Source organism: Phaenicophaeus curvirostris, chromosome 5, assembly GCF_032191515.1.
Source record: "Phaenicophaeus curvirostris isolate KB17595 chromosome 5, BPBGC_Pcur_1.0, whole genome shotgun sequence".
Classification (NCBI taxonomy): domain Eukaryota; kingdom Metazoa; phylum Chordata; class Aves; order Cuculiformes; family Cuculidae; genus Phaenicophaeus; species Phaenicophaeus curvirostris.
Genome location: NC_091396.1, coordinates 45,028,407 through 45,044,801, shown reverse-complemented (window position 1 = coordinate 45,044,801; position 16,395 = coordinate 45,028,407). Strand labels below are relative to the sequence as shown.

The following is a 16,395-nucleotide window of genomic DNA, read 5'->3' as shown; positions in this document are numbered from 1 at the left end:
GGCACTGGGCAACCTATCCTTCCTGGATGACAAAGCAGTGGCCACTATGCAGTGCAGTAGCCATGTGGCTTGCTGGTAAGCACAGGTGAAAAAACACACCCAACACCGGTGAGACATCAATTTCAGCAAGCTTATTGCATTCACACATAAAACAGACTCATGTGCACCTTCCACAGAGAAGGGAGAAAAGAAAAAAGCACCAGCAGCTGTGTCTTATAACCCTCTCTACAGGCCCGAATTCTGGAGGTGAGGCCCACTGTACCCTTTTCATCCAAGACAATGTGTCCAAGTAAATGGAGTTTTATATCAGGCCCCAAAACATGCTCTGCACTGCATGGTTTGAGAGCTACAGCTGAGAACAGCACCTGCCATTATTGCAGGAAACAGGGACATCACCAGGGAAGGCACAATAGCATTACCCAAGCAGAACTCATCCAAGAAAAAGTATCGTCTTGAAAACTTTAACAAAGTTCTCTGACTTTTTTTTTTGTATGTCTCAATTTCTTTTATGGGTCCTGGGGCTGGCTGCCAGCATAGTGAGCTGCTCACAGCTCCCTGTAATTTCTGTAAGTGCCCTGTGATAAAGTGATGAGATTAACTCATCGAAATTCCAGCAGCCTCCCAGCAGCTGGCGGTCACACCACCAGCCTGGCTGCCAGCACAGGGGGCTCAGAGAGAGCTTCCCCTTCACTGCAGGAGCTGGAGGTGCTGCAAGGCTCTACAGAAGAGCATCAGCACACAAGGGTGCACACAGACAAGTCTGTATGCAAATGTAAAATTTGAGTCAAGTCTCTTCGTTGGAACTGTAGATTATGTGACCCAGAATGAAAGGGCAGAAAATGGGATAAGACAAGGCCTTGATTTGAACCGTCACTTGTTAGAAGAAATCTCGTTGACTTAAGCAATATTTACATTTGATCTGAAAAAACTGCTAGGACCTCACTGATGCCATGGCTAAAAAATGGCTAAAAAAATGTCAAGTGGTAGGTGACCAGATCAGAGCTTGAATTTGTTCTAAGCCTTCACATGTCACCTTGGAGGGCAAATCACTTCCTCTCTGTGTCTTCTACTGCTCGTCTGCAAAATGCAATGAGCACCAAACCTGCTTTCTGGGGAGATCGTGAGTCTTGTTTCATTAAGGTTTAACTGTACTTTAAACCTTAAGATAAGAGATGCTAAGAAACAGCCAAGGACTATTAAAGTGATAGATCATGGTTTTTATGCTGGAGAAGTATCAAATGACCCTATTTTCTGTAAAATTAGACCTTTGATAAACAGTTTGGAATATAATTCCCAGTGCAAATAGTAGGAGCACCTGAAAACTGCACACCAGAGCTTGGTCATTCAGGAGATCCCACAGCCAACATACCTCCCTGGAAGAGGAGGGACTGGGAAGAGGACACCGGCTCCCTGAGTTTGGGGAGCCCAGTAAAGTCCCATCCAGCTCCTGCTTAAATTATGGACAGGTCTCCTTGGGGTAACTGAGATAAGAACTACTACAACACTGAGAGCACAACCTGTCCCCCACTTACTGACCTGGCCTTTCTATAGGGAAACTCAGGAAAGATTAGATAGAAGTAGCCAAGAAAATATTTAAAGCTAAAACATTTTCAGCTTCTGTTTTCTAAAGAACCCTCCCTATCTCTCCTCTATTCCTGGTTACTTCTTCATTGCTTTTCACCATTCTTTCTTTCTCCACACCTTTCCTTCTTTCTCCTCACCTTTCCATGTATACTGTGTCCTGCTCTGCACTGCTGTACACAGACTCATCTCTGCACTCTCATCTCTTTCTTTGGGTGACTCAGAGGGCAGCTTTTCCTGAATTTCAGGGAAAAAACTCAGATTCAGACACATCTTCTATTAAGTTTCAAATATCATTCATTCAAATCACGTCTTTCACCTTGGTGATGTGACATAATGCACTGCAGTTATGACCAGCAATGTTGTGCCACTCTCTGTTGAACCTGTCTGGCCAGAGGTGTAAGAGAAGGAACTCCCAAGGAAACCCATTACATAAGCACCTCAGCTTATGCACTTGTTTCCTCTTATCCCACTTTTTGTAACAATTGTACACTTCCCTCAGGGTTGTTTTGGTGGTGGTTGGTTGTGGGTTTTTGGCTTTGGTTTGTTTGTTTTACAAGAACTGCTTGCACAATACCATAGCCTTAGGAAGGTCCCACTAGGCAGTCAATGCCTCCATGGTACTGCTATTCTGCATGACTGGGACAGTTTGCAGGAGAAAGCAATCTGACTTTTCAATAAGCCACTATTTCTGATTACACTTCCATTTCAGCACCCACAAGCTTTTGTCCTGAATCCTTTCTATCTCTAATTCCAAAGGTAAACAGATCATTTGGGTGTCTCAGTGAAAAGGAGCCTGAAAACTGTAAAAAGGCCCTCAGTGAGTGCAGTACCAAACCAGCAGTTCCCCTGCCCTCAGCAGGCACCAGTCTGTCCTCCTTGCACCAGGACAGGAAACGCTGCTAATATGTGTGGAATGGATTCTCTGTTACCTTCCACTCATATTAGCCCTTCTAACTGAGTCATCATAGCCTGGGTCTGGTGTGAAGAAAGGTACTTTGTGGAAATCAGAGGAAAATCTCTCCAATGACCTGCGTGAGGAAAGAGGAGTCATTTTTTAAGCCGCAGTTTTCAAAGAAAGAGATTCAAATATTGAACCTGTAAATCTGTATTTAGGCACTTGAATAAGTAACCTGAATTTCAGCAGCGCTCTTTTATGCTTCCAGGTACATGTCCCTGATCTAGGTGCATCTGCAGAAGCTCCTGTTTCTGGAAAGCAAATAAATTAAAACAAACAACCCCCTCCCCCACCAAACCAAACAAAAAACCCAACAAAACAAAACCCTCAAAATTCCTCACTCTAGTAAATGCTTTTATCACTTGCAGGAAAATGAGATTTTGGAAAAGCAGGTGAGATAAGCCCTAGTGCTTGGATTAAACAAAACTTTATTTTATGCAGCTTATACAGTAAGAAAAGCAGAAACATGAGGACCAAGGCTTCAGGATTATTGATGCTATGAGAGGAAAAAGGGGTAGCTATAGACATAACACCTGCCTTGTTTGCCTCCTCAGGGTGGCACACTTGGCTCCTGCTTCACAAAGGACTTGGACGTTTTGCACAACCTCAGTTAAATCAGCCTCCTGCTTGCACAAGGACGCAGGAGTTGGGCCCTGGGGCTCCCTACAGGCAGCAAGTTTGTAGGGCTTCTGACACAGAAATACTGAAGTTCCACAGCAAAGATTCTTCTGTACAGTGTTCTCTGTACAGATGCACTGAGACAAAAAGAAAACACAAGACTGATAGAGTTGATTTGTACTGGAGGTGTTTTCCTGAATCCAAGTGCTAGAGCTGTAAATAGTAAGCAGCACTCGGACACTATATCCAGGGAATACTGCACTTCTCCTGGTTATGCTTTAGAAGTTTTTTTGAAAGCTCAGAACATCTCTTAGTTTTTGACTGTGAACTCCTACCTGAAAAGCAGTGGGCACATTTCTGAGAAGGACAGAAGAATAGGACAGTTCCTGGCTGCCGTGGCCACTACTGTAGGGACACAAAACTTCCCTTCTGCATCTCACAGGCCCTTTGCTGATCCTGCAGATGGTAATGCTCTTCTGCCTCAGAAAATGAGCAAACTTTCTCAACCATTCCTCGCTTCCCAGGAGCCACTCTAACCACTGTAATGACAACCAGGAAGCCATAGAAGACTATAGATTTTGTAACAAGCCTGTAATAAATCCCTACAGGTCTCCTGAGCTGTATTATCCACGTTTTAAACCCCTTATTAGTGTTAGGGCATCCCAGTACAGCAGTTGTGTTGCTGCACTTGCTGATTTTGAAACTTCCAATACTCATACAGGGAACCCACAAATGAAGGCGTATTCAGAAAATGATGGTAAATGTGTCTCTTCCCTCTGACTCTCCCAACAACCAGTTCTCAAAATCACTCCTTGCAAGTCCTGCTGTATCACCTTATGGGTATGAGTTCCAAGCACACTATGAGATGATTCACAAAGATCAGAGAGAGAAATCTTAATTCAGACTTATTTTGCTGAGCTCTAAGCTCTTATTTTATATCAATGGGTCATTTTAGAAATAGCCTTAATTTTCAATATATGAAGATGAAGGGTAGTCATAGCCAAGAATATGTTGAACAATAAAGGACTCGTGTGGTTACATAGCACTGTTATTAGTAAATATCTAGAGCAGGCAAAGCTACCTACTAGTTATACTGACTGACAAGCAAAAATATGTCTGATTGATACATAATGCTCCATCTACTGAGAAAACTATTAAAAAAATGAATGGTGTAAAGTTAGATTAAGAATTTGTACCCTGTAAGAAATCCAGCATTTGCCCTTGTCCTAAATTTGAATAGAAGAATTAGTTAGGATTTCCATGGAATAGAAATTCAAAAAGTTTAAATTCAGAAATATCCATAACCTTCCACATAACAGATTCATTCCATTGCATTCAACAAATATGAAATTCTAAGTTTCAAATCAGACATCTCTTAAGCATCAACAGCAGCACATTGCAACATGGCCCAAATTCAGATTCTCTCCTGTCTTCACTAGGTCGCATATTCCACATTATTTCCAAGGTCAGTGGTGCCTATGACACACATTTTTATGGACGACACTTGCATTATGGAGGTAAATGCAAACTACCGTTGGAATATAGTGGAGAACCAAAGCGTTCCCACAAAGCAATACAATGACAGAGAAATATCATTAAATTTTTGTGAAGCTTCATGCTTCAAGCCCATTCAGATTTTCTGACTCTGCCTTAAAACACGTGAAGTCCAGCCCTGGCATTCAAAATAACACGTTCAGAGAGAAAGACCTGTAGCCCTGTGGCACATGCTGTCATCTCATCTCAAGTTTCTGCCTTTCTATCAAGCATTTCCAGTGCCACAAAGTAGAAATGACATGCAGGTTTCCAGGCCTTGATCATTCTCCTGCTCCATGTAGCACAACATGAGAGAGGTCACAGGTGTGACCACCCCTGTGGTACAGGTTACGATGTGTTGTGTGATCCTGGTGTAGTTCAGCAAAAACAAACATTCCAATTCAGCTTGAAGTCAGTCAACAGTTTGGATTTTCCTGACTTATTTTTTCCTCCTATCATCAAAATTTGCTTTGGGGAATTCTGACTTAGTAAAAATTCTGCTTTTCTTTAGAAAAATCCTACTGATAGAAAAGTCCCACACAGTAATAGCAGTGACCTCAGAGATAACCAGCCATGTCCATGCTGGTTTTCAGGCTATCTTCTCCCCATCACTTGAAAAGCAACAGCACTTGTGCTGTCCAGCAGAGACTGGCCTCACCTCACTAAGGGAGAAAGTCAACTGCACAGCATCAGCAACTAGCAGCATCAGGGAGAATGGAGAGGCTATTGCAAGATCTTTCTGCTTCAAGACATGCAGGTATACTTGAGCTAATGCTGCTAAAAAAACAAACAAACCCCCAAAACCAGGCAGACTGGGGTCATTTGTAGCAGGCACTGGGGGATTAGTTGGAGGGGTACTTAGTGTGAAGATTTGCTTCATGATCAGGGGTATCTAGACAGCGCTGTGGTAGTCTATTCATGTGGGTCAGATTTAGACTCATTTTACAGCAGCATGCACAACAGTTACTTCATAAAGTTACCAAATGTAGGTCCAGCAGATTAAGTATTCTCATAACGCTATTAGTTCTTCATCGTTTAATACTCAAACACAGCAAAGTGAAGTGGCTGGTTTGAGACCACAAAAGCCTAATGATGAATTTATCTACTGTATCTCCTGAGTACCTGGGAAATCCTGGGGTTGTAGCTCCATCTGTGTTCAACACCATTCACAGATTCCAAAATCATGGCAAATATTTTGATACTAGTAGGGAATGTAATTGTATAATATACCCATCTGGGTCCTTTCTGCACAGCCTACATCAATGTTAGGCAGCCTAGATTAAGATTTTCCCCACTTCTACAGTTAACGTGTAAACACATCCACTGAAGATAACAGTTGCAAGATGAACAGCTTTAGGAAATGCTTTTTGCCAGTTGCTGTCCCTTTTACGTGATCCTTAAATCCTTTTTCCTCTGCATACTAAGTGCTGTGCTTGGGTATTGCATGCACTGCAGCAGAGCCCTAGGAACAGTGCATTTTCTTGAATCAACCAAACTCTGCAGTCCTATTTACTGCTCACTCCCCTGAGCTCAGTCTTCAGCTCCATAGCTGAAATTGCTCACCCTCAGGCACAGCACACTTCACTCTCCCACTCCTGGGTATAGAAGCATTTCGGTACCTCAGTCACCAGGCCAAGCTGATGACAAGGTGAGAGAAATCTCCACTTATTCTTTTACTCCACCTGTTACAGATTAACAGGTAATTGATTAGGGAACCACAAGAAGAATACGGCTGTGCTGGGAAGAGGGAGTTGGAGGGAAGCGCTCCTCCTTCTTGGGATTAAGTCAGCTGACATATCACCCAGGCTGATACAGGCTCTAGGTACTGCTGCCCTGCATAGTTTTCTTTCCACTTTCTCTGAACACACTTCAAAAGTTCCTAGGTCTTTTTCTCTCTCCCCAGGTTAGGCCTCTCTTCTGCTCCACCGTAGAGGTGCTCCAGTATCACTCTCATGAGGGGCTAGATTTTCAGACTCTTCCTATATAAGGAGCCCTTACGGCTTTGCTTCAGAGTACTACCTTGTCCCTCCTTTAGCACCTGAATGTGCTAAAAAGAAACACTGGGAATGGGTCCAAGTATCGCAGGAGGGAGAGTAAGTACTGACAGTCAGAAGTGCAAATAAAAGTTCACATACAATCACAGGAGATTCAGCAATGACAAATCACAGAAACTCTGCCAGGGAATAGGCTACTGTCCATGGCTTCAGAAGAGTCAGTGGGGCAATACAGAGTGATTATTTCCACAGCCGGATAATAGTAAGGACAGACATCTAGAATCCAAGAAATTAAGTTAGAAATAGTGAATTCTGCAGAGACCTGGGATGAATTGAACCCTGTGCTGCTCTGACCATTGAGCTGCACATCCCCAGTGAGTTAACATTCTTTCATTTCACTGGAGACAGGAAAGTGTTGGTGTGTTGACCGCAGCCAACAGCCACAGCTGCTTGGTCACTGGACATCTGTCTCCAGTCAACCCACTATGGCTGGGTAGACTCGATACACTTTACAATGGAAGGTGAATGATCCTGCCTTTTTCCAGTTAGAGAGCGTAGGAAATAAAGAGTATCTGTACATCCAGGTATCTTTGCTCACATGGGGCCTGCTTGTGTTAAGTACACCCAAGTACCTGCGGACACTGGAGCTGGCCTGGACGCACTCGCATCTTTGGCTATACTGCTGTACCCGTGTGTGTGCACGTGTGCTGCACACCTTTGGCAGTCAGGACACACACACCTCATATGTGAATTGTACTTGCAGGAGCAATGCACTGCAATTCATCTACACATACGTGCACTGAGGTTTTCAAAATTACCTGAGGACTTTCTCATCCCTAGTAAGACTGCCAAAATCTGGATATCTCTCCCTCACTGCCTAAATATTATATCTTCAAATAAGTTGCATCTTAATGAAAAGGGTTAGTGGAATTGGAAAAGGAGGAACACAGGATTAGTCTCATCCAAGTGCCCTGTACAGCCTTGTGTTGTGGTCTGTATGGAGTCCGTGGCTACAAATTATGACTGGCAAGACAGAGAGAGAACCTGTCTACCCTTATAATGCTGGAGTTATCACCTCAAGATGCAGATATCTCAAAAGAGATGACATCTCTAGGCAAGGCTATCTTCTCTTCTAATGGGACTTAAAAATACCTTCATAGCACAAAACATTTCTTTTCCAGGCCTAACTCCACTAGCAGCCACATTATTAGGTTGTCAGTGCCACTAGCAGAGGCAGCAAGTTCCACTAGGCCAGATATCCAGATGTGGTAGACAGCCAGGTGAGGAACTTGGCAAAGGTTCCTACCACTGCAAAGCCCAACTTCACATGGCTGAGCAGGAGGAGAGACAAAGCACACAAAAGGATCGAGGGTTAAGTGCATTACCTTCACCCTCCCTTTCCCCATTTTATATGACATGGTGTTGTCCATAAAAACGTGTGTCATGGGCATCACTGACCTAGTGAATACAGGAGAGAATCTGAATTTGGGCTACAGTCTCAGCAATGTCTGTGGCCACCTCTCTTTTTTGCTATTGAGCAAATGTCTCAGTTTCCCTCCCTTCCCACCATACCTTGAATAGTCCTCTTGAAGAAGGCTTTGCATGCCTCACAGGAAGCCACGCCGTAGTGGTACCCAGAAGCAATGTCCCCGCAGACCAGGCACAGCCGCTTGGGGATTGCATTGAGCATGTACTCGCACTTGGTGGGTGAGTCCTCCATGATGGCGCTGGCGCAGTCATCGTAGCGCTTACGGCAGGACCCACCACCAATCCCTGTGCCATTGAACATGGGTGGTGAGTCTAGGCCATTGGGGTGGCCACCCATGGCGATGCCGTAGCCACCGCTAGCGTCGGAGGAGCCGCTCGGGCTGTGGTGGCTGATGGCGTCGATGCCAGAAGATGGACTGGAGGGCTCGGTCTTGATGAAGGACCCACAGCTAGAGGAGAGGTGCCGCTCCTCCGTGGCCATTCTGCCGAGCAGCCTGCGGGGAAAGAGTAAAGGCACTCAGAGGCCTCCTGGCCAAACCCAGCTCCAGGTTGGTCAAAAGAGAAGCCTCCTTTTCCCACCTCAGTCCAATTCCAGTTGGCTCAGGCAGTTAACCCCACCCAAGTCCTTCTCCTTCAGGAACATGAGTACAACTCACTAAGAATAGAACGTTTACTCCCAGAAACTGACACTAATATAAAGACAAGGCTATTTGTGTAGACCATAATTTCAGGCTGTTCACAAGCTGCAGTGCTGGTAAGGGGCATCACTGCTGATGAGGCACAATTTACCCGCAGCACAATCTACCACTGGGAAAACAGAAAGAAATGAGCCTGTCTCTGGCAGTTCAGGTGAAAAACATGTTTGGTTAGTTCAAGATGTGCCACCCTGGCTCTAGGCAAACCATCCACTAGCAGACCCTGCAGAAAGGACCTGCTAAGACTGAATTTTCATTTGTAATACATATAGAAGTCATAGAATCACAGAATGGTTTGGGTTGGAAGACCATAAAGATCATCTACTTCCAGCCTCTCTGCCATGGGTAGTGACACCTTCCAGTAGAACAGGATGCTCAAAGTCTCATCCAACCTGGATGATGTTTAATTAATTGGATGAGACTTTAATTAATTTACACGTTGGATTCCTTCTCCACCCCTACCCCCCTCCCTGCTTCACTATCATCATTAAAAGGGAAGCTTAAAAACTGAAGGTAAATCATCTGATGAAAAGTTTCATCAAGCTTAATCATAAATCTTAATCTTTCTTCTATTTACTAGTATACAGGTTTTGCATGGAGACGCTTCTCTCAAATTCTCACTTCTTAGAAAGAGGGTTATGCTCTTAAATATACGGAAAGGACTGCATCTTTACCAAATTTGCAAGCTCTTTTTATTTATTTTAGTCACAGATAATCTTACTCCTTATATAAATTGTCAGTATGTTTTTAGAACACTGATAGCTTTTATGATATCTCATGGCAATGAGTTTCAGGGATTACTTGTGTGGTGTATGAACAAACAAAAAATCCCACTTTCATTATCCTACACTCTACTTGCAGCCTTTCAGGATCTCTGAGCATCTCCTAACTCTCCTTCTCAGGAAATGTACTTTTGCCATGTTCTCTTCCTTCAGCTCTTCATCACCTACATAACTGTTCTTTATGCACAAGTTTTTGCAGACCTCTTATCTGCTTCATCATCCATCTCTGAACTTCCTCTAGTCTGGCTATTCCTGTTCAGTCCAGAACAGAGTTCAATGAGCCAGCTCCTCAGCAGCATGAATCTGGCACAGCTCCATTACTTCTCCAGCTGAAGGTCTGGACAGTAGTCAAGACAAAGGCACATCAATTGCCTGCTGATGTTACCATATTTTCAATGTTATTTTCAGCCTATCTATTGCATAACTCCTTACATTGTTTGCTTTTTTCTCTCTAAAATAAACTAAAATTTTTGCCATGTCCTCAACAGAGAACATTAGTAAGTTACTTACTGCAATCCTCAGATCTTTTCCTGAGTTGCTACAATTAATTTAGAATCCATTAAGATGTATGAAAAATCAAATTAATGCCTTCTGGTGTGCAATGTTTCACAATAGTCAACAGTGCGTTTCATCTAACATCGCGCTGTTCATGCACCCACTTTTATTAGGATCCACTGGAGTCCTTAATTTTTCGTTGATAATTTGATGTCATGTGCAGTCTCATTGTGCGTCCACTTCCCACATCATTAACACATGGATCCAACACTATAACACTCATCTTTGTGGGTGATTCATGTTACCCTTTATCATGCTGAAAATAGACTCCTCTTTCTTTTCTGGGTTGGGCATGTCTACCCTTTATTTTCTGTCTCAGAGACTTTTTAATTGATAATAGTATTAATCTGAGAGGTTAAATTTTCCCTTCAGCAATATCATTTGACAAAGGCTTTTAAGAAAACCTAAATACACACATTTTACTGATGACATGTCCAAAGAATTCTAACTGACTGGGGATGCTTGACTTTTCTTCTTGGAAGCTTTGTTGGTTTAAAGTTACCACACCATGGTCATGTGGGTTATTTCTATTTCAGTTTCAGTCTATTTACCTGGTATTTGTGGCAATTTCTTCTGCCAAGAGGTCAAACCTGTCAGGGGACAGGACAAAACATTTTGTGATACTGCAAGGTAGGAGTCCACATGCATATATATCGCATCTGTGTGTCTGTTGATATGCATGTACATGCTTGATATGCAGCAACTTCACTGTACTGCATCCTTATGATCTCATTTGACCCAAGTATCTCCTAATTTTCTCTTCTCTGTTTCATCCTTGATGTTTGACCTCATGTCCTATCTCTGGGATCGATCAGCCAAGTTTGCTATTTGGCAAGACTGTTGACCTTGAGGGTACGAGCAGGCATCTCGCGTTCCTCAGCTGCTTTGCCTGGTGTTACCTGAGAGGAATTCAGAGTTTGGTCCCTCTCAGACAGCGCATGATGACTTGATGAATGCCCATGGTTTGCCTCAAGGGCCATTCACTGGACTAGAGGCTATGGAGTAGCTACAGGAATAATTGCTGCAGGCACCTAGACAGACTGCAGATCTCCTGTGGTAATGCCAGCTGACTGTGTGGAAGAAGATGAAGCTTTCCTAGCTGAGACCAGATCTTAGCATCCCACAGCAAAGCTGAAAATTGCTGTACTGGCCAGATTCTAGAATCATTCCTTACCTGAGAAGTGCCTTTGCAATAAAAATCTGAAGATCACTGGGCACAGTAACATGGGATTAGGGTCTAAATGGAAGGCAAAACCACCATAAAACATCGTTCTGCACTAAGGAACTCCACAGTAAAAGGAGTTGGAATTGTAATGTTTAGAGCAGACAGAGGACAATGCTATGAAAAAGTCACGACAAGAAGGTGAGTTATACTGTCAGATTCCCTTCCAGGAGACAGTAATACATACTGAGTTCCGGTTAGATGTGAACACATGCTTTAGAGGCAAAAGCCCTAAATACTAAGATGAATAAAAGATCATAGCTAAAGTGACTACAGCCATTCCAGAGTTTATGTTTTTCTTTTCTGGCCTCTGGACCAACTTGCATAGTTGATTATTCCTAAGCAGCATACATTGAGTTAAGCTTCACCAGCTCTGACTTTCTGCAAGTCTAATGGAGATCCCGTGGTAATTTTTATACCAACTCAGAGTGTCCCCTGAGAATGAAATACAACATTTTGAACTTGAAGAACAGCTAAATGTTTTTTGCAAAGAGTTCAAAGTGATGAGCAGCCATTTTGCTCAGCTCTAGTTACCTTAATAGGAATGTAAAAGGAGAGAGACTTGATCCAACTCTCCTCCGTGCTGGCACAGGAAACTCCGTTACTATTTCTGTGCCCATGTAACAGGCTTAGAGGTTCTAAACATTTCGTTCTTTTCACCTTTCCTCATCATAGGTCATTCCCTCTAATCCCTTTAGCATCTTTGTGGCCCTGCTCTGGATTTGGTCCAACTTGCCTGTGCCTCTCTTCCAGCAAGGTGCCCTGAATCGCACAGTGTGATGCCACAACACTACAGGGAAAAGTCACTCTGGAAAGCACACAGCCAGGAAGACATATGGACCAACAGCGCAGTAGCTTTGCCACGCATTAGGTTGCACATCAGCTCACATCATTTGATAGCTACTGGGACCTCTCTGAATATAAGCTGCTTTTACCACCATGCTCTGCAGAACATGAAGTTTAGAGATTCTCCTTATTCCAGAGTAGATCCAGTAACATCTTTAAACCACACACTGTTAATTGTCAGTTGTTTTATCAAAGCCTGCTATTAACGCTCATTTTTGTCAGCCTAGCTCTACTTTTTTCTACTCTGATTTTTTTTTTTTACCTAGTATCTTCCAGATCAGTTAACTGTTGGATTGGGAACTATGCCTTTTACATCCTCCTACTAATAAATACTTAAAACCAAAACACTGGCCTTTTGCACACCACCTTTGCAGAAGGATAAAGAATATCTCTAACCCTTCTGTGGACACTCCATCAGCTAATCCATGATTCATTTCACAGGATTTCTATCAAAACCAATTTGATCTAATTTCCCTAATAAGATCTTGCACGGCGTTGTGTCAAAAGCTCATGGTCAGAGACAGTCTATCCACTACATTCCTTTTGCCCACTAATTATCTAATTGTATCAAGAAAGGTTATTGCCTGCTGTACTCCTGTTTCATAAACCCACTGCTGTTTATCACTAACAGCGTTGTTGGCCTTTACATGCCTATAACTACCCTCAGAGAAGCATGGTCTGATCTCAGTCATTCTGGATGTAAATAAGAGGTTTAGAGCAAGTCATGATTGCCCTTTAGGTTTTTATCCATTAGCGTTATCTCCCCTGGGCAGTGATGGTGAGTTAATAAGTTTCTCCAATTCTTCTCCAGTCTTTCCTCTTTTGCCATTTCTCTATAAACGGCTGGACTGCTCCCAAGTTTAATGCTCTCTTGAGAGCAACAGCTATGATAAGGAACTATGATAATAAGACTGTTAGATGGACAGGATCAGAAAGGAACAAAAAGACTAGTGTTAGAAAATAAAGCAGTAAATATTGCCCTCAATTTCTTTTTAAACTTTAAGGATTAAAAATTTGGGTTCGGCACAGATAAGACTATGTTATTGCACAATGTTTGAGATTATTTTTGCCAGAAATAGTAATTTTTGTAGGTATGTTCACTTCTTTACCTCACTTCTGGATATGAAAATTAAAGGAATTTAGTACTGTCTATCTACAGGCATTCACCTGACTCAAGAGAAAACAAGGCCCACTACTCACACCTGCTTAGCAAGACAGCCGGAAAAATATCCAGCTTTGTAACAGAAGGCAACTTTTCCCGACCAGAGGAGCTCTCTATCAGATGACATTATCCACAATGCAGTAACTTAATGTCATCTGAACATCTAAGTGCTGAAGGAAATCCAAATTACATGATCTTCAATAGGAAAGGCAAAGATAGCTCAGTGCTATACTCCAGTCTCCTGGAGGAACGTAAGGAATGGACATCAGAAGTTCTGCCATGTAGGTCAGTTTCTTCACTAGTAATTTCTGATAAAATCACAAACTCACTAGCCCAACAGGCTGGAGATTTCCAATATTAGGACTGAATTTGTCATTAAAATGAATGCTGAAATATAGTTTTAGGTCTAGTATCAGCCTAGGGAAGAGAGAGAGAAACCACTCAGGCTCTCCTCATGCAAAACCTTCTCTATTCTGGGCTCAAGGAAAAATGCAAAAGGTTAGAAATTGGCTTTTTTTCTGGGCAATTCTCACAGCTGGATGTCGATTCCAGACAGAATGAAATTTTAATTTTTTAAAGTTCTTAAAGATCTACCACAAAATTGAAAACCCCTGCAGGTCAGATGCCTGCACAGCTTGTAACTTCCAAGTGCCCTATGTCTGTGCTTGTGGAACTGTACTTTAGCCCTTAAGTCCATGAATAGGAAAGTCCTCGCAGTATATTCAAGTTTTACTGACAAAACCTAAGAAGACTCCCAGTACAAACCTGCTCACTTCAGGTCTCAGCTTGTGACGAAAGCACACTTTGGACTCCACAGACATTTTTAAACCAACCATGGAAGACCAAAGAAGCTTTAATCTACAGAAACACTCTTTATCTCTGATTTAAACAGACAGAAAGCCTCCAACCTCTTCTCTGGTACAGGCTTATTTTTGCTATCAGTATTTGTCAGCCTAGAAGGCATAAACCTGCACCGTATGTGTAAGTGAGGTGTGCCTATCATGCCATGATGCCATTTGGGCAACACAGACTTTGTGTCCTTTGTGGCCGCATGAGGGAGATTTTCAACCTACAGCTGGCTGACAAACAATGTAATAGATCAGCTTCTCAAACACTGACTGCAACTCCAGTAACAAGCCAAATTCTGTCAGGTGTTTTTTTTAGATACAGGATACTGAAATAAATAATGTTTTCCAAGTGGCAGGCTAGACGTGACAGCTGCAATAACACCCAGTGTAATTTTAGGTCACATATGCAAAGAGTTAATGCCATGGAGCTGAGATGCCCACACCTGTTGGACGACCTGCTCTTACCATGGACAGCTCACACACATGCCCATCCCCACCTCTCCACCAGAGCGAGAGGAAGGGGTCAGCATACCCACCAGCTTCTCCTGCTTTCCTACTCAATATGGACTTCAAATCAGAGAGACATCATCTCCAGACTCCTCATCTTTACTCACAGCTCTTCTCTACATAAAAGGGTAACTGCGGATAACTCAGCCACACCAGCCACAGTCCAGAAAGGTTTTCTGGGCTTATTTTATCATACAGGAACATATCCTATTCCCAAAGCAAACTCTCTCTGGGGTAGGCAAGAATTTGTGTAGCACAAGTGCGATGAGCATGGTCATAAACATAAATCACTGCGTTACCAGGCTTTAGATTTTTTTGTTTAAATCACAGTATTTCGCATTGCTATAAAGGACAAGAGAGTCAGAACCTCAGATCAATCTAATTATTTTTCTCTGGAGTGTAGATATGATTTATGAGAGTTCTGCCACATTTGCTAGTTGTGGCCCCTTTTGGCTTGTGTGAGTTATGCTTCTATTCTGTAGAGTACAGGAAACCCAAGACAGCCTGTTTGCAAGGCAGTTGTCTGTAATATGCCCACAAAAATACTATATATTTGTCGTTGGAACAAATATAAACCATAGCTTAGCAAAAGGCTGATTAACTTGCTCTGCATTTTAGAGTGGAAAGCACTGTGTGACTTCTTCTCCACAGCATGAATCCCAATCTGCAGTTCACAACCTGGCCTGCCAGGTTGTAACAAGGTCCAACTGTCAGCATTTTATTCTAAAAAAGCTACAACATTCTACTACATTCTATTGTAATTATCCAATTACAACCATTTTCTGTTGCTTTTGGCTTTGCTGGGCATCTGGACCTGGCTTATTCTGTAAAAATGCATCACACTTGGCCTTCCTTTCACCCTTGTTCTGAAGAGAGATAAAGGTTTTCTTAATTTGCTTTATAATTTGATGATGGTTCAGGGGAAGAACTTTTGAGTCACTCAAAATATGTAAGGAAGCCAGCAAAGACCCACAGCTCCCAACTGCAAGAGCCTATCTAGACACCTGTCTCCAGGGGTCAGTTCCACTGGTATTTCTGAAGAGAACTGGGTTGTATGAGATCTACTGAAGTGTGTTGCTGTATGAGACTGGTTCTGCCATTAGACTGGGAGAACACAGTCCTTGCACAGCAGGGAGGATGGATGCCCAACCTGGGCTCTTCCGCAAGCTGAACAGATGGAGACAGCAAGTGCTCATATTCTGGCTCTTACACAAACAGTATTTGCTTGTCTAATGCCAAGGAGATATTTTATCCCTTTGACCCGTTGCATAACCAGAGCCCAGTTACATATCAGTAGATCTTCTCTAGCCCAAGTTAGCTCATGCTGATGAAAGCTGCCGCAGCATACTGTCTGGAGACTGCTTAATAAATAACAAAGACTTCTTATGGGCAGAAGACATTACAGATTTCCTACTAGCCTTCATCTCTCTCCTTGTAATTTCTCTTCACCCTTAGAATGACACTCTTGTTAGTAAATGATAAGTATTGCATAGATGGAGTGACAATTAATCTGGAGGTGCAACCATTCATTATCAGTTCACTCTCTTATTAACACACTGCCTTTTGAAGGTACCTTGCCCTGTGGTGTGCTAATGGCATTCCCCCT

The 16,395-nt window shown here is 42.8% G+C and overlaps 1 protein-coding gene across 7 annotated transcripts in view; it reads right to left on the bottom strand.

The window, feature by feature from the left end:
• The window catches only part of ESRRB (estrogen related receptor beta), a 172,181-nt gene that overhangs the window by 30,235 nt on the left and 125,551 nt on the right, over positions 1-16,395 (bottom strand). For 6 of the 7 annotated variants that reach the window (XM_069858610.1, XM_069858611.1, XM_069858609.1 and 3 more), the window contains one exon: positions 8,257-8,666. In XM_069858610.1, the coding sequence (XP_069714711.1) occupies positions 8,257-8,653 (397 nt within the window). In that variant the 5' untranslated portion in view covers positions 8,654-8,666. Of the gene's footprint in view, positions 1-8,256; positions 8,667-10,755; positions 10,795-16,395 lie in introns of all 7 variants that reach the window. The other variant, XM_069858608.1, reaches the window with a different exon arrangement.